The sequence below is a fragment of the Tauraco erythrolophus genome, chromosome 6 (assembly GCF_009769465.1).
Source record: "Tauraco erythrolophus isolate bTauEry1 chromosome 6, bTauEry1.pri, whole genome shotgun sequence".
In the NCBI taxonomy this organism is placed as follows: Eukaryota; Metazoa; Chordata; class Aves; order Musophagiformes; family Musophagidae; genus Tauraco; species Tauraco erythrolophus.
The window spans coordinates 65532813-65551270 of NC_141470.1; the positions used below are offsets into that span (position 1 = coordinate 65532813).

The 18458-nt window shown below is 44.7% G+C and overlaps 1 protein-coding gene across 1 annotated transcript in view; it reads right to left on the reverse strand.

Annotated features, from left to right (window-relative positions):
- The window catches only part of LOC104383626 (nesprin-2-like), a 162223-nt gene that overhangs the window by 79102 nt on the left and 64663 nt on the right, over positions 1-18458 (reverse strand). The window contains exons 43-49 of the mRNA XM_086613635.1: positions 15645-15767; positions 13048-13242; positions 12382-12456; positions 10904-11023; positions 9983-10090; positions 3065-3232; positions 983-1108 (exon numbers count right to left, since the gene is read on the reverse strand). Of these exons, the coding sequence (XP_086469761.1) occupies positions 983-1108; positions 3065-3232; positions 9983-10090; positions 10904-11023; positions 12382-12456; positions 13048-13242; positions 15645-15767 (915 nt within the window). The remainder of the gene's footprint in view (positions 1-982; positions 1109-3064; positions 3233-9982; positions 10091-10903; positions 11024-12381; positions 12457-13047; positions 13243-15644; positions 15768-18458) is intronic.

Here is an 18458-nt window from a genome sequence, read left to right on the forward strand (position 1 = left end):
CTGCGGCTGATGGTGAGATGGCAGGCGGCCCCCCCTGCAACCAGGACGGCCTCGGTGGAGCAGAGACCCACTCGCAGCCCGTGGGGAGAAGATGCCTGAGCCTGAGGATGGTCGTGTTGGGACGCACGACAAGGCAGAGAGGCATCTGGAGTCTGCGTGACGACCCACGCCGGAGCGAGTGGCTACAGCTCCCTAAGTACCCGAGACTGTGGTAAAGCCCACACCGGAGCAATCTGTGGGGAAGGATTGTTTCCAGTGGGCTGGACTCACGCTGGAGAAGTTTGTGGATTTTTCCTCGTGGGTAGGGGATCCATTGGAGCAGGGGAAAAGGGTGTAAGGACTCCTCCTCCTCCTTTAAGAAAGAAGCAGCAGTAACAGCACGGAATGAACTGACCTGCGCTCCCCCAGTCCCTGCCCCCTGTGCTGCTGGGGGGAGGCAGTAGAGCCGGGAGGAAAAGGAAAGGGAGGGGGGGAAGGTGTTGGTTTTAAGATCTGGTTTTGTTTCTTTCTGTCCTCTCGAGTAATCAGTTTTTGTTTCCCTTTGTCCTTCTAAGTAATCATTAATAAACTGTTTTGCTTTGAGAAAGCCCTGTCTGTTTTGCCCAGGACCATGGTTGGTGGGTGCTCCCTCTGTTCTTGTCTCAACCCTCAGTCCCTTTGGTGTTTTTTTTTTTCTCTCCTCTCTACTTTACTGGAGAAGGAGAGACTGTGTGAGTTTTAGTTGCTGGATCAGCCTAAAACCACGACAGGGCACCATCCAGCTTTGTAGTATTACTAAACCTTTTGGACATGGGATTTTAGGGGTGAGGCCTTTCTCCATCCTGACAAACTTACCCTAATCCTGGAGGGGAAGGGTGGCTGAAACCTACCCTTGACAGACTTGACCCCACAGTGAAAAACTGCAGCAGGTAGTAAACCAGCTCTCCCCCACACACCCAGGGGATGTGGAGCAGCCTGGAATCCTGGTCAGCAGTAGAATTACCTGTGGGTGCTGGAAACTGTTGTGCTGATTGAGTGGCTGTTCATCAAGGGCAAGCTGGGGCGTGCTGGAGCCGTTTGAGTTTAGGATCTCAAGGGGCTCCAGGTCAGTCATTTTCCTGTTGTGATCCTGTAAAGAAAGATCCGCTGTGGGAAGGCTTCCAGATTTGACAAGAGGGCAGAACCCACAGGTGCAGTTTGGGGAAATGGCAAAAACGGACCTGTCTCAGACTTAACCACATAGAATCAAAAGTGCAAGAAACAGTTGCTACTCTTGCAAAGATTACCGTCCAGTTCCATCTACTGAAAGTTTGATCCATTCTAACCTGTTGCTAAAGTCCTCACATTTCTCTCCCTGACAGTTACAAGGCTTGTTTTGCTCTTCCTGTTAGCAGATTGATGCCAACCCTCCATTCCTACTTGTGTGACACTTCCACGTGTGACAAAATTATAGGGACGTGCAATTTCTGCTTATAAACTTGCTCATGCACCTGGATTTTCTGTCCGTGCTCACAGGAGATATTTCAACAGGAGCCTTTACCAGCGCTAACTCTCTCCTGGGCCACACAAGCTCACTTTTAGACTGTGATCCTCCAGCACCAGAGAGAATGTGGCTGCTTTTACACAAAACATCAGCTGAGCTTCTCTGGCCCCTTGCACAACAGAGTGGGAAGTAGCTCTGAAGCCGGGAGTTACTGCCTCACCCACTGGGAAACTCAGCAAAGAGTGTGGAGTGTGTACAGCTCCAGTACTGATCTCTGAGGAACACCACTCGTCACTGGCCTCCACTTGGATATTGAACCGCTGACCACAACTCTTTGAGTGCGACCATCCAGCCGATTTCTTATCCACCGAGTGGTCCATCCGTCAAATCCATGTCTTTCCAGTTTAGAGACAAGGATGTCGTGTGGGACAGTGTCAAATGCTTTAGACAAGTCCAGGTAGATAATGTCAGTTGGCCTTCCCTTATCCATCTTCTACGAGCTACTTATTGTAGAAAGCCACCAAATTTGTTCAGGCACAATTTGTCCTTAGTGAAGTTGGCTGTAGCAAATCACCTCCTTTCTTCTTGTGTGCCTTAGCATAGTTTCCAGGAGGATTTGCTCCGTGATCTTGCTGGGCACAGAGGTGAGACTGACCAGCTTGTAGTTCCCCAGGCCTTTGTTTTTGCCCTTTTTAAAAATAGGAGCTATATTTCCTCTTTTCCAGTCAGTGGGAACTTCACCAGACTGCCATGACTTCTGAAATATGATGGATGGTGGCTTAGCAACTTCATCTGCCAGCTCCCTCAGGACCCGCAGATGCACCTCATCAGGTCCCATGGACTTGCTCGCCTTCAGGTTCTTTAGATGGTCTCAAACCTGATCTTCTCCTACAGTGGGTGGTTCTTCATTCACCCAGTCCCTGCCTTTGCCTTCTGGGATCCGGACAATGCAGCTAGAGCACTTGCCAGTGAAGACCGAGGCAAAGAAGTCACTGAATACCTCAGCCTTCTCCATATCCTGGGTAACGAGGTCTCCCGTTTCCTTCCAGAGAGGGTCCACATTTTCCCTAGTCCTCGTTTTACTGCCAATGTACCTACAGAAGCTTTTCTTGTTGCCCTTGATGTCCCTGGACCAATTTAATTCTATCAGGGCTTTAGCTTTGCTAACCTGATCTCTGGTTGCTCGGACAATTTCTCAGTATTCTTCCCAGGCTACCTGTCCTTGCTTCCACCCTCTGTAGGCTTCCTCTTTGTGTTTGAGTTGGTCCAGGAGTTCCCTGTTCATCCATGCAGGCCTCCTAGTGTTTCTGCCTGACTTCCTCTTTGTTGGGATGCACCACTCCTGAGCTTGGAGGAGGTGATTCTCGAATATTAACCAGCTTTCTTGGGCCTCTCTTACCTCTAAGGCTTTACGCCATTGTACTCTACCAAGCAGATCTCTGAAGAGGCCAAAGTCTGCTCTCCTGAAACCCAGGGTAGTGAGCTTGCTGAGTGCCCTCCTTGCCACCCTAAGGATCTTGAACTCCACTATTTCACGGTCACGACAGCTACAGCACATTAAAGCACTATGACCCTCTCTTGCATAGCATTCATGTGCTTTACCTGCTCTTCATTGTGTTTGTCTTGAAGCATCATCTGGACTGTTTCCAAATTGCATTTCACTTCCTTCAGCTTCAAGGAAAGAGCCTCTGTCTCTTGTTGGTAGTTTGCACTATCTCCACAGTATTCCAGTGAAGAAAGGACACTTTGTTCAGTCTCTGAAGATGGCACCTAGAAGGGACACCAGTCAAACATTCATTCTGAGAAGTACAACACTCCTTTCCTGATAAAATTCTGAAGCCAATGCTCACATTTGCCCTGTCTGAAAAGAATACAGGCAAAAGAGAAATATCTGCAAACCCCCTATATTTTCTCCAACATAGTCTCTTTTTATTCTGAACAATGAAATACATTTTATACAGATTTGGTCTTAAAACTGTTTCAAACAATAGCCTCTGCAGGAAGTTATATTAACTCAGATGCGGAGTAATAAAGAGGAGAGCTGAAATTATAGACTCCATTCAGATGCAACCAAGAAGACAACACACCACAAATAGGCGAGAAGGAGGCAGTGCACAGACTGATCTAGTGCACAGACATGCTATTTCATAGAATCATAGAATGGCATAGGCTGCAAGGGACCTTAGAGATCATCTAATCCAACCTCCCTGTCATGGGCAGTGTGTGTTCAGCTCCAACAGTCAAATATGCTTTACATGGGCTCTAGGTCACACCGAGAAAAAAAGTATATTTGTAAGTATGTCTTGTGTAATTCCTTCTTCTTATTTGCCCTCCTTTAAGAAGCAATAGTGCACACTTCCGTAATAAGGAGAAGCCTAAAGTGCTTGGAGATATCAGCAGTTGCTTGGAAGGCTGTACAGGTCTGTATACACCTCCATACATGCAAATTTTGGTACTCAGTAAGCAAATCAAGGACAACACCACCACAAGAACAAAACTACCTGTACACTCCCAGGGCTCTAGAGCATAAATTCAGGCAGCCGAGATGATCAGTGATAGTGCACAAGCTCTGTGTTAAAATGAGATTTTGCAGAAAAGCAGAGAACAAAACCACATTGTTTCAGCTATCAGTGCCTTACTTCAGCTGTTGCTGTTCTTCTTCGCCTCTGAGACAGTATGGGGCAGTGCCATTAAACACAGAAAGTAAAGCTGAGTATACAGATCCCAGAACGGTTTGAATATGCCTACCGAGGTATACACGACTGCAGAAATACAAAAGTACCAGTTTACTTCAACCTCCACCTGACATTTCCAGCTCTAACTCTAAGCCTGTTAGGTTTAGTGCATTCATTTAAATAACAAAACACCACACACATGTAATCCTGTGCGTGACACCCTTTTGTCGCACACGGACGTGCACATGAGCACTTAGTTTGCACTCACGGCATGCTCTGCCCCACCCCAGCTGGACATTGCTACTGCAGTAAACTTTATCCCCTTCCTCTACAGAAACAGAAAGTCAGATATAGAGTCAAATTACAACCTGCTGGCCACACTTCTTTGGATGCAGCCCAGGCTGGCTTTCTGGACTGCAAGCACATGTTGTCGGCTCACGCCCAGCTTTTCATCCATCAGTATTCTCAAGTCGTCTTCCTCCTCAGGGCTGCTCTACATCTCTTCATCCTCCAGCCTGTATTGATACCGGTGGTCGCCCCGACTCTTGTGCAGGACCTTGCACCTGACCTTGTTGAACCTCATGAGGTTCACACGGGCCCACTTCTCGAACTTTTCCAGGTCCCTTTGGATGGCACCCCATCCCTCAATCATGTCAACTGCACAGCTCAACTTGGTGTCATCTACAAGCTTGCTGGGGATGTGCTCAATCCCACTGTCTGTGTCATTGATGAAGATATACAGGATGGCTGGGGAGGGACTTCTTACAAGAGTGTCCACTGATAGGACAAGGGGAAATGGATTTAAGTTGAAGGAGAACAGATTTAGATTAGATTTTAGGAAGAAATTCTTCAGTATGAGGGTGGTGAGACTTTGGAATAGATTGCCCAGAGAGGTTGTGGATGCCCCCTCCCTGGAGGTGTTCAAGGCCAGGTTGGACAGAGCCTTGAGTAGTCTGGTGTAGTTGAGAGGTGTCCCTGCCCATGACAGGGAGGTTGGATTAGATGATCTCTAAGGTCCCTTGCAGCCTATGCCATTCTATGATTCTAGGATATTAAACAGTACTGGTCTCATTACAGACCCCTGAGGGACACCACTTGTTACCCATCTCCATCTGGACTTTGAGCCGTTGACCACTACCCTCTGGATGCAGCCATCCAATCAATTCCTCATCCATCAAATCCATCTCTCTCCAATTTAGAGAGAAGGATGTTGTGGGAAGCCATGTCAAAGGTCTTACAGAAGCCCAGACAGATGACATCCATAGCTCTTCCCTTGTCTACTGATGTAGTCATTCCATCATAGAAGGCCACTGGCTTGGTTAGGCAAGACTTGCCCTTAGTGAAGGCATGCTGGCTGTCTGGAGTCACCTTCCTGTCTTCCATGTATCTTAGCATAGCTTCTAGGAGAATCTGTTCCATGTGCCATCTTCTCAGGCACAGAGGTGAGGCTGACAGGTCGAGAGTTCCCAGCATCCTCCTTTCTATCCTTTTTTAAAAAGTTTCCTTTTTTCTAGTCACCAGGGATTTCACCTGACTACCACGACTTTTCAAACACCATGGACAGTGGCTTGGCAACTGCATCAGCCAATTCCCTCAGGACACTGGGATGCATCTCATCAGGTCCCACAGACTAACGTATATTCAGGTTGCTCAGATGGTCATGAACCTGACCTTCTCTTACAGTGGGAGGGACTTTGGTCCCCCAGTCCATGTCTTGTGGTCCATCTACTTCAGAGGTGTGGGAAGAGAGGTTGCCAGTGAAGACTGACACGAAAAAGTTGAGTACCTCAGCCTTCTCCTTGTCTGTTTTTACCAGTTTGCCAGTTGTGTTCATTGGGGGGGGCACACTTTCTTTGACCTTCTTTTTCTGGCTGACATACCTACATACACCCTTCTTACTATTCTTTCCATCCCTTGCTGAGTTCAGCTCCAGCCACCTGTTGGCCTTCCTGACCCCATCCCTACATGGCCAGCCAGCATCCCTATATGCTTCCCAGGATACCTGTCCCTGCTTCCACTGCCTCTGCATTTCCTTCTTGCCCTTTAGTTTGACCAGCAGGTCTCAACTCAGCCATATCAGTCTTGCCTTCCTTTCCTGATTTCTTACACCTGGGGATCAAGAGCTCTTGTGCTCTATGGAAAGCATCCTTAAAGATCTGCCAGCTCTGTTCTGCTATCTTGTCCCTGGCAGCAGTTTCCCAGGGGGTTCTATTGACTAACTCCTTGAACAGCTGGAAGTTTGCTTTCCTAAAATTTAGAGCCCTGACTTTACTTTTTGCCTGACCCACATCACTCAGGACTTCTAACTCCATCAGTGCATGATCACTGCAGCCCAGGCTGCCTCCAATCTTGATGTCACTGATTAGCTCAGTTGCATTGGTGACCATCAGATTCAGTATCACATCCCTTCTGGTAGGACTGTCTATTGCCTGGCTGAAGAAGTTATCCTCAATGCACTCCAGGAGTCTCCTGGATTGTCGGCAGCTTGCCATGCAACTTTTCCAGAAGATGTCTGGGTGGCTGAAGTCCCCTAGCAGGAAGAGAGCCTATAAGCACGATGCCTCCTGTAGCTGAAGCAAGAAGCCTTCAGCAATAGGCTCCCCTTGATCGGACGGCCTGTAGTAGACACCGACCACAAGGTTCCCTTTGTCGCCTCAGTCTCTAATGCTTACCCATAAGCTCCTATTACCTCAAGAGCCTCTGGCTCATCTGCAAAAGACTTCAAGTGCGCTCTAGCGCACCCAGCACGTCTCAGAGCAACAGACTGAGGGCCCTCGCTAGCACCCCATCTCTCTAACCTTGGCATGTCATCCCACAGTTTGTCATGGGCAAACCTGATACTACCCTTCTCTCCCTTAAAGTCTAGTTTAAAGCTCTGTCAATGAGCCTCACTAGCTCACGAGCAAAGACTCTCTTCCCCCTTTGAGAAAGGTGAATTCCATCCAACACCAGCGGGCCTGGTGCCGTGTAGGCTATCCCATTATCGAAAAATGCAAAACTGTGGCAGTGACACCAGCCATGAAGCCACATATTAATAGACTGGGTCCATCTGTTTCTTCCAGTGTTGCTACTGGCAACTGGAAGGACAGAGAAAAAATAACTTGTACTCCAGATTCCCTTACCAACCATCCCAAGGCCCTCAAGCCTCTTTGATCACCCTTCAACTATATGTTGTAGCTTCATCGCCACCCATACGGAAGAGCAATAACAGGTCCAAGGGCTGTACCCCACTAGGAAGTTTCCTAGTGATGTTCTTAATCCAGGACCGAGGGGGGCAGCAGAATTCCCTAAGAGAAGAGTCTGTCTGCCATATTGGACCCTCTCTTCTCCTCAGAGGGGAGTCACCTACAAGTATAACCCATCTTTTTTTCCTTGTCCAGTAATTCGAATGTTTCTCTGAATCCTACAGTGTGTTTTTGGCTGCTATAACTGAATTTGGAACCAGCTACATTTGCATGGGAGGGACAACACACCAGAGGGATGCAATGGTATCCTTCAGCAATGACCAAGATAGTAGGAATTATTTAATTTTAACATGCAGTTAAGCTTTAAATAGAGAACATAAATATATTTGGCTCCATAAATCTCTACACATACACACATCTCTAGGGAAAACAAACAGATTTACCATTTATAAAAATAAATGTCTTCCTGTCTCCAAATAGTAATTGATCTTGTAAATAAATCATTTAACAAAACAAAACAAAAAATCACTTGCTACAGGCAGTTGTGTAGCATACGGAAATGTCACAGAGTAGCAAAACACTAAGTGGAAAAGATGTTGCAAGCGAAAAAGCTGTCTGGTATGGTTTGAGGAAAGAAGACCTCCTCTAAGAACCCGGGCTACTCGAGCAGAGAAGGGCCCCGGCTCGCAGCCTGGCAGCACGCTCTCCACAGAACATTGAGCTGCCGTGCCTGGCTGAAGAAACCGTTCCACTCAACTTCAGTATTGCTGGGTCCGACAGGCTGTGGGTGCCCCTGAAGGCAAGATGCTGACAAAACACAATGGTGGCACACAGAGGTGCCAGGAGGGCGTATGTTGTCTTGTAAGGCTCTTGAAACCCAAAATGTTCAGCCAGAGGCTGAATATAGGTGTTTAAAATATAGGTGCCTATTCTCTTGAACACAGGTGTTTAAATTCCCTTTATCCTCAACGGAGATTTACTCAGTGCAGCCAGGGGTTCAGCTCAGCCTAACACAGCCACGTTGTGTTAGGCTGTGCTTGGGTACCGCAGTGACTCCATCTCCTGCGGCTGCAACGGCAGCTTAGACATGTCCTGCACATGCGGAGACCCACAGCATCACAGCGTAGCGGAGAGAAAACACAGAGTTCACACATGCAATTATGTCATAAATAAATAATACGTGCACATAAGGCTATTTCTCATAATACCAACACAGAACATATTGTGCTGCTGGCTGGGTCCTAATAGTTTGCTACGGTTTTTCAACTATAAATTAAAGGTTGAGCATGATGGAAGGAGTCAGGAGGAATGGGAGACAAAGTGACCTTAGGGCCTGCTCCTGCCTCAGGCAATGGCAGATTCTGTCTTCCACAATCTAAACCCAGGTAGCGCTGAGGCTGCTCTGCTGCCAGTTTGCTGCTCCTGGCCTTCCTGAAGCATTCATGTCTGTGTCCATATGCTCTTGGGTATATAATCTCTAGGCTGCTGCCCACTCCTCCCTTACCCTGTGCATGCCTTCCACAAAGCAGTAACATATAGGAGTGTCAATCTCCTTAATTTCTCCTTTAATAGCCACTTAAAAATCCCATAGTTGATGTATGTTTACATCACTTGAATGCCTCCATTCATGCCCATATGAATGTCAGCATCTTGAAAGAGGGCAGATTTAGATTAGATATAAGGAAGAAATTCTTCGCTCTGAGGGTGGTGAGGCACTGGAACAGGTTGCCCAGAGAAGCTGTGGATGCCCCATCCCTGGAAGTGTTCAAGGCCAGGTTGGATGAGGCTTTGGGCAACCTGGTGTAGTGGAAGGTGTCCCTGCCCACGGCAGGGGATTTGGAACTAGATGATTCATAGATTCATAGATTTCTAGGTTGGAAAAGACCTCAGAGAGCATCGAGTCCAACCGTCCCTAATCCCCATTAAACCATATCCCTAAGTAGCTCATCCACCCTATTCTTAAACACATCCAGGGATGGGGACTCAACCACCTCCCTGGGCAGCCTATTCCAGTGGCTGACAACCCTTTCAGAGAAGAAATACTTCCTAACATCCAACCTGAATCTCCTCTGACTAAGCTTATATCCATTTCCTCTTGTTCTGTCACCCATCACTAATGTAAAGAGCCCTTCCCCTAACTCCCCACCATCCCTTCTCAAGTATTTGTAGGCTGCAATCAGGTGTCCCCTCAGCCTCCTCTTCTGCAGGCTAAACAGCCCCAACTCCCTCAGCCGCTCCTCATAAGTTTTATTTTCCAGCCCCTTGACCAGTTTAGTCGCCCTTCTTTGGACTCGCTCCAGGAGCTCAATATCTCTCTTAAAGCGAGGGGCCCAAAACTGGACAAAATTATCTTTGAGGCCTCTTCCAACCCAAACCATCCTATGACTCTATGATTCTATGACCTTACTTCCTAAAAATACTTCACTTTTTTCCCTAGCAAATTGCATTTTCAAGGAGCAAATCACAATGTATTTATTACCACCCAAAGTAGCAACATGAAGAGGCCCACCAAAAGTTGTAGGTATCCTACCACATCATACGCACTGCAACAAACTCCAGTAGCGTAACCATAATGACACAGGGCCTCTGCCCACTAGGTAGGTTATATGACGAGCTCAGAAGGTCACCTCGTTCAGCCTGCTTCAGGCCTTCAAACTCACCATAGCTGGACTGTCATCACCTGTGCCAGGGCCTTCAGTGCTCTGCAAAGTTTGCATAGATGTTTCCTCACCATGTTTACTGTGTGATTCCATTATCTCATCAGCATCCTAGAGAGAGAGAGAGAGAGAGAGGCAAGAGTGGAAGTATTTGTATCATTAGTAGTGCAGATGTGTAGTAGTGCAGATGTGGCACTTAGGGACATGGTTAAGAGGTGGACTTGGCAGTGTTAGGTTTACAGCAGGATTCGATGATCTTAAAGATCTTTTCCGACCTAAACTATTCCATAATTCTATAATTATTGCCTTTTCGTGCTAGAGAAGCCTCAAAGGGCAGCAACCACTCAACCTATAGTGGTCCTGGCCCAAGAGTATTCACAGAAAGAAGTTCTCTTATGCCTGTAACATTGACATACAGAAACAAACAATTGCAGCTATCACAACATTATTGAGACATCATGAAGAATAGAGCAGAATGCCACCAAAATTGTAGCCGATTGGGTGTCTTAGATGCTGATCTTCTCACGTGCAAACAGAACGTCTTCCACAAATCATCCCCCAACAAAATGCACATTTTTAAGGCCTTTCCAGGAATTAGTGATGCAAATTGCTGCTATTAAATGTGCACTTCTATCGTTGGGGGTTTTGTCAGGCTAGGTGAAATTGATACAGAATCATAGAATCATTTAGGTTGGAGAAGACCCTTAAGGTCACCGTGTCCAATCAACATGTGCAACAGGAAAAGGGATTTTAAACGGCCAGATTTAGTGAGATATGGAAGACAGAGGATCTGAATAAGGCCATCATGTCCTGCATTTCTACAGTTCTCTTGCTTTGCAGACTTTAATAGTACCTAAGACTTGTGTAGATCTTTTCCACAAAGATGAGTTCCCATCCCTGTGGAGATAAACCTGAGTGCATTACCTGAACAATGCCATCCGACAAGGTACCAGAAGACCAGGAGGTTGCACTGTCTTCCTTATGCCTTTCATCACCTCTTTCTGAAGGCCAAAAGCTTGCATCTTTCTCTGTGGCTGTACTTCCCTTTGAAAGCAGTAACAGCTCAGCATTAGCTTGTGAACAGGAAGCTCAGATATTTCTTCAGGCAATGTAAATTACTGTAAACCTTTAGTAACACTTTGCTCTATTTCTGCTTTGTTTATCTATCTTTATTGTGTTTCCCAAATCCCACCTCTTCCCTTGCTCTATAGCTCTGCTGCAAGATGAACGGCAGCTGGATGACACTGACCGTTTTCTTTAAAGACTTCAGAGTATCCTCTTTTTTTAACACAACTTAAAAAAAAACAAAAAAAAAAATCAAGAAAGAACCTTTCTCCTGTCCTGTTCCCTAAAAAGTCCTGTATGTAAAGAAAACTGCACCAATGAAGGGGCAGAATCAGAAACCTTGGAACCGAAGTGTTTGGATCAGTGTGGTATGAAACCACCTCTATCCAAGCTGTTGAGACTTCTTCACGCTGTCTAGCCATGGAGTTTGGTCTTTGCTTAGCCTAAAGCAACCCCTTCAACACTCTGTCACCTCTTTGCCACGTTTCCTTTCTATTCATGTTGCAAGGATGTAGCAAAAGGGCTCATTAATATCCACAGCGAGGACTGCAGAGAAACGGACGTTCTTCAAACCTTGGTTGGGGCCATGGTCTCTCGCAGGAGATGCAGATGACAGTAGCTGGTCACTACCAGCCCAGGCAGTCTGTGAACTGCTGTACAAGCAGGTAGCTGGGCTACAAGCACACCAGCACTTTTGCACATTTCCGATTTCATTAAAATACATTTTGGTTAGTTCCTAGGGTGCAGAAAGTTTAATGGATTTTTTTCTTTTTCCCAAAAGCTATTAACTTTACTCCCAGCTTTGCTCCTCTGCAGTTCACCTGGGCATTCAGATTCCCCACAATCAGAGCAACTTGTTGAGCAGTGTCTCCCAGTTTCTCCTATTCTCCCAGAAATCTATCCTATCTTAACTTCATTCCCAATAGTCTGATCATGCCCTTTTTTCCTTAAGCTCAAACACACAAAGCATTTTAATTGTTTCTTTCAAGTTTTCACTTTTCAGAGGCTGTCTGATTCCGCCCGAACCACCCTTCTGCATATAAACATGGGTATTTAGGCCCACATTTTGCCACTAACATTTCCAGGGGATATTACTGTAAAAGCAATCCCACCAAAAGCAGGATCGCACACCACAGAATTAAGTGCCGTGTAATACTGGTATTGTAATATTGGTAGGCTGGGTCAAGTGCAATTTTTTAATATCTCGGAGTGATAATAGATAATTAAATTTGTTCTGAAGCATTTTGGATTTACGCATTTTTCATAATTTGTCCAGTACCAAAATCTTGTATCTTATATATACAGTTGTATATGTATAAGATATATACTGAACTCACCTTCCTATGGAAAGAACAGTCTTCCGATTCTTCATCTAAGGAAGGTAGAAGAGACACCATTCCTCTTTTTTTCAACTACAAAAATACACACAAAGAGACAGTCCAATTATTCATGACAAGAACAGTAAAAGCATCTTCTCTTCTTCCTGTAAACCAAAACAAAGTTACCATTTGGAGTCCACTTTTGGGGAAGCACTGGACATCTGCCATCCTATATTAAGGCAATTGAAAGCTGCAGGTACTAAGCATCTCTGAAAATTGGGACTTCTCTCTATGCTGCAATATTTCAACATCACAGCTATAATTGGGACAAATTTTGTTTTGCTCCATGAAAACAATTTACTGAAAATCCCAGAACAACTGATTATCAACAAAACTACACACTGAGCATGTCGCTGCTGATTGCTTGCTTGATGCAAACTTCACGTTGGATCTGCTCACGCTACAAAAATAACCAGAGGCACATCTCTCTCCCGCCTTCTCCTAGACATGCATCATCCTCAGTCCTTCTGGGACCATTCAGAAGCACAAAGGGGAGGAGGAGTATTATTGATTTACAGCTGCAGGGGTGCTCCTCTCCCATGCCACTCCTCCTGGAGGAACAAAGGTTATTTACCTTCCCTCTTCAGCTCTCCATAAGTGATCACAATGTGGTTCTCCACTTACCTGCTGACCAGAAATGTCAGTCCCAATCAAGTCACTTTGTGCTAATACAAAGGCTGTGGGTTCATCTCCTGATTCAGGCACTTCTTGCTGTAATCGCTGGTGAAGCTCAGACATTGAATTCTTCATCCTGGTAAGGACATCTTCCTTTCTTTGGCACAACTTTATGATTTCTTCTTTCACAGCTTCCATTTCTCCCTAGGGAGCAACAACATCTGTAAGCATCCATTTTTCTTACTTAACCAAACAGTAACGTAACAGATGATACCGGTGATGCATCTTACTGGGATTGGGGCTATTTGCCCTTTTTCCTTTTTCAGGGCATTAGGACAGTTCCCCATTGTTGCTGCAGGAGATGACCAGACACAGGCAAAACAGCCACAACAGATTCAGTTCAGAACTGCACTTGCCACCTGTAATGCAGAAGTTGGTAGTCTGAAAGGAAATACAAAAGGCTGGATACTTCATTCTAACTAGGTCCTGCATAGCCACAGGGAATACAAGTTTCCTTCAGGACAGAGGGAATGCAGCTGGGTTACATTACTCGGTGTGTCAGAGCAGGTGATGTTACTTCCAACTACCTTCTCTGGAAACCTGATTCAAAACACTTGGGATAGCCTTGATGACGGCAAAGACAGCAATAAGAGTAACTCTGGGCTGAGTTGTCTTTGCTGAAGTTAGCCTAAAATAAGGAAACACAAACCATTCGGTGGGTTTTAGTAACATGGCTAGGGACAAAACTATCCCATGTCTTTGAATGTGATACTGGGGAGCAATAGTCCCCAGCAAAGTACAAGGAAAATATTTAATGTTCTGCAGGGATTAAACAATAACCCAAGTAACTCCACGCTCACAAAGGAGGAAATAAATCTGTCTTGGTCTCCTCCCTGGCCATGACGACTGCTCTAGGCAGTGTTCTGCCCTTAGAGCTTTCTGCTAGGGCTTTTCCTCTTCACCCAGTCTCCAGGTGACCAAAGAAAGCACAACAAATAACAGAGTAAGACAAGGCAAGGAATAAAATGCCACACTCCCTTCGTTACTAAAAGTGCTAAAGCTCTTTGAAGCATTGATGCTTGCTCAGAAAACTAAAACGTGGCTAAATATCCACTGAGCACACTGCCCTCAGTCCACCGGAGACAGCTTTGATGCTAGGCTTGAAATAATAACAGCACTGATTCCACACCATGCTCTGTGGTGGTGTGAATAATGCTATGCAAGTAATAATCTGTTGCAGATGAAAGCAGTAAGACTGCTGGTCTGTCTCGATGACAGCTTCTTCTGTTAATAACACTAGTGCGGCTGCGTGATTGGGAAGGTGGAGGCAGGAACCCCTGCAAATTTTCAAAGGACACGGGAACTTTGCTCAGACAAGGATGTTTTTCCCTTTGTACACCCAAAAACACAAAGTAAAATCTTCCAAAGCTAGAGGCAAGAAAAAGTCATTGGAATGAAGAAACAGCTATCCATGATAATTTAGCATATTTTTATAAACGTCCACTAAGAACAGTGTTTCCATTTATTTCATTGCAGGCGGAGACCTTACAGCACACGTTTACCAGCTACTGCTTTGCAAACTTAACTAGCCAAAAACCTCCTCAGAAACCAAATCTTTATTAACTTTACTTCTTCATCTGAAGCCCCTCAATAAGATGGGCAATTCCATTGCCCACTTCTATTCATGGAATGCTACAATCATGAAACAGGTTTTCTTCTAAAACAAGAGCTACTAAACAGAAAGTCCTACACAAAAAAAAAAACAAGTAAGAATCATGAAATGAGTCACGCTTAGCACTAGCATCAAGCCTCCAACATCCAACCACCTGAAAGAACAGCTATGTACTTAGGAGCCTACCGAGTGATTATAGTTATTAAGCAAGTACAATGTATGTGTATTAACATTATTGTGACTGACTGCAAAAAGCTGAGCATTTCAGAGGCACTTTATAAATAGTTATTACACTTAATTAGCAATTTCCTGACTTCTGCAGTGCTGTCCTTAAAACACATCTTATTTTTCCATTAAATAATCAATTAATCCATTACAAAAAGCAGCTGACTGCAGGGAGAAAAGCAACACATGCTTATCAGTTGATGAAAACACAGTGTGGCAGTGAGGACGAGGAAAGAAGTCTAAAGAATCTAACCCTAACCAGTATCACCAAAAGTACCATTGCACGGGCAGAGATCAGAAATGGACCCAGTTCTCTCCTTCTACAATATCCTAAGCTGCTACCTCAGCAACGTTAGCAGGATGCTGAGCACAGGTAAGCCATCAGTGCTGCATACTGTTTCACCAAAACGGTTGTCAGCTGTCATGAAAATGGCACTCTAAATTCTCCTTAGAGGTTGATATAGGTACAAATGACACATCGAAGTCAAGAAAGAGTATGACAGGTACACCTGACTCGCAAACTAATATTAACTGTAATATCATCTGGTAATGTCAGCTTATGTATGCACAGTCACACCACGGCATTCAACTGCCTGCTTGACTGTGGTGGGGAGGGGAAGCATACTGCTGTTTTTCAGTGCTCTCGTCATCACAATCAGCGTTAGTCAGGACAAATAAGAGACATGAGAGAGAAAACAATGAAACTCACCTCTGGACAAGTCTTCTGAGCCAGTGGTTGATCTTCATGTGATATTTCAACCAAGTGGTTCTTTAAGAATTGTTTCAACTTTTCAATTTCTTGTTCACATTCTTCTGTTTTCTTTACAGCTTCCTGTAATATAGTAGTTCTCATAAATCACTTTGAATTAACTAGTACAGGCACAAGCTAGTCAGTAACGCAACAAACTTACACTGAAGAGTACTGAAGCCTCCTTTGCAGCTGTAGTTACACGTAAAAGAAACTGTGTTTGTTCTGCTAACTTTGCACAGCCCTATCATCACAAAGTTTATTATTCACTTGCTCAAGACAAACAAACTGATCTACCCACAAACGGAAGTATGGTGTGGTATTCTGCTTAGGAGCACATCTTTGCTTACTCCACAGCAAAGTTATGAATTTGGTTATAAAACGTAAAGAAGGCACGTTTAATTACATTCACTACAATATAGGACAGGTTGAAAAAAAAGAGAAATTACAGGGTTTCCCATCAAGTTAAAAAACCTACCTGTTTTTTATTGGTGCTCAAGTCTTTACTGCCAGTTACTTCTGCACTGACCAAAACCAAACTGTGCTGCACACCAGGCAGACACTGCAGCTCAGAGGATAAGTCAACCGCAGTATCTGACAATTTGAATACTTCCTATAAAAATGGTAAGTATTCCCACTTCGTGTGAGCTTCCTCTTCTCACATGACTTACAGAGCACCATATTATATGTTATAAACAGCTAACTTCACTTTTACTCATTTGACCATGACAGCAAAATCTCATCAACCCCCCGTGCTTTACTGTCCAGGCAGAAATCGGCAATCTCCCCACACACATTGCTCGTGTTGGTCAGCCACAACCTGTCACGATGTCTCAAGTCATTAAGAAATTGTTACATCTACAAATTAGAATAGTTTGTAAAAACATTTAACTCGCAGAACATTTGGAGGCTCCGTGTTCTCTGACCCCAGGCTGAGAACCAAAGAATATCTAATGACTCTTCCTCAGGTGTCTGCAAAAGGTAACGAAGAAAATGCAGCCTGTTGTCAACAGGCTTGACCTGACTCTGCTGACAGCAGCACCTGAACAGCCTGTCAGGTCAAAAAATCTCTCTGCAAAGCATGCACAGACTCTGTCTTTCAGAGCAGAGTCTCTCCTCCTATGAACAGCAACAGTGCTGTTTCCTCCGTCGCTTCTTCACAATAGCACTCCCTCCCAAAAAAATGCAAACTAATAAGATTCTAAATGATTTTTTTTTAACTTACAAGTTTTAAAAGGAAGACAAACTATTTTCCTCACTTGAAAAAAAAAAAAAAAGCCAAATTGGAGAGCATGATACTTTATTGTGCTCTATAATCTTAATGCCATAGCTAAAGAATCAGAGGAGGGAAAAAAGAATAGCTCTTTCCCTGCTCAGTTTTAATGAGAAACTAAAAGTCCTCCTAAAAGAGAGATTGTCCTACCCATAGCTTCATTTCCACATGAACAGGACTCTTCAGTAATAGGTAAAATGTCTACTACCTCAAATTTCCTTGACTAACTGAAGAATACGAATATTCTGTATACACACTTCAATGTCTTCTGTCACAAGCCAGAACGTGAATACAGCCACTTCCCTGAAGATAACTTGTCTGTTCCCTGCCTCCCAATGAGGGGCAAAAAATCTTACGTTATCGTTTTCCTAATACAGCATTAATTATACCATATATGTAGGACTGAATCTCTTCCTAGAAGTGTTGTCTTTCTTTTGAGTTATTTCCTGCTTAACATTTGCTTTTTACTTTTCATATTGTGGTAATACTAGACGACCCACCCATGGAACAGGCTCACCTGCCCGTAGTGTACATGTAGGCAGGCATTGCATTTGCTATGGAAGAGCTTACTAAAAACGAGCACGGTAGATCATCAGATATGCAAATATTGCCAACCTCTTGCACAGAAAACCAGTAGAAGCAGCTGTGGCTTCCAGCTCCTCTTCCTGATCATGCTATTTAAGAGAGACATAGATTTGTTGGAGCGTGTTCAGAGGAGGGCCACAAAGGTGATCCAGGGGCTGGAGCACCTCTGCTATGAGGACAGGGTGCGGGAGCTGGGATTGTCCAGCCTTGAAAAGAGAAGTCTTTGGGGGGACCTAATAGCTGCCTTCCAATACCTGAAGGGAACCTACAGGAAGGCTGGGGAGGGACTTTTTACAAGAGTGTCCACTGATAGGACAAGGGGAAATGGATTTAAGTTGAAGGAGAACAGATTTAGATTAGATTTTAGGAAGAAATTCTTCCGTACGAGGGTGGTAAGACTTTGGAATAAATTGCCCAGAGAAGTTGCGGATGCCCCCTCCCTGGAGGTGTTCAAGGCCAGGTTGGATGGAGCCTTGAGTAGCCTGGTCTAGTTGAGCGGCGTCCCTGCCCATGACAGGGAGGTTGGATTAGATGATCTCTGAGGTCCCTTCCAGCCTATGCCATTCTATGATTCTATGATTTAGGTAGTGATAGGTGTGGTACTTGACAGGCCATAATAAAAAAGAGGGCAACATTCAACACAGGTCTAAGTCACCTAAAATCCTGCCCCGAAGCATTTACACTAGCTATTACAGGTTTTGTTTCTGCTACACTTTCCCAGGTGTTACACTGCAACTTAATTATACAAGAGTTACTAAGGCAATATTCTATTGCATCACAGATAGCAAGATATTGGCAAACACAACCAAACACTAACAGTTCAAAACTAATCCTCAGGAAAAAAATAACTCTCTATATATTTGTACAGGAAGCCTGCCTTCCATTCGCTTTCCTCTCTATTAGGATACTTACTATCT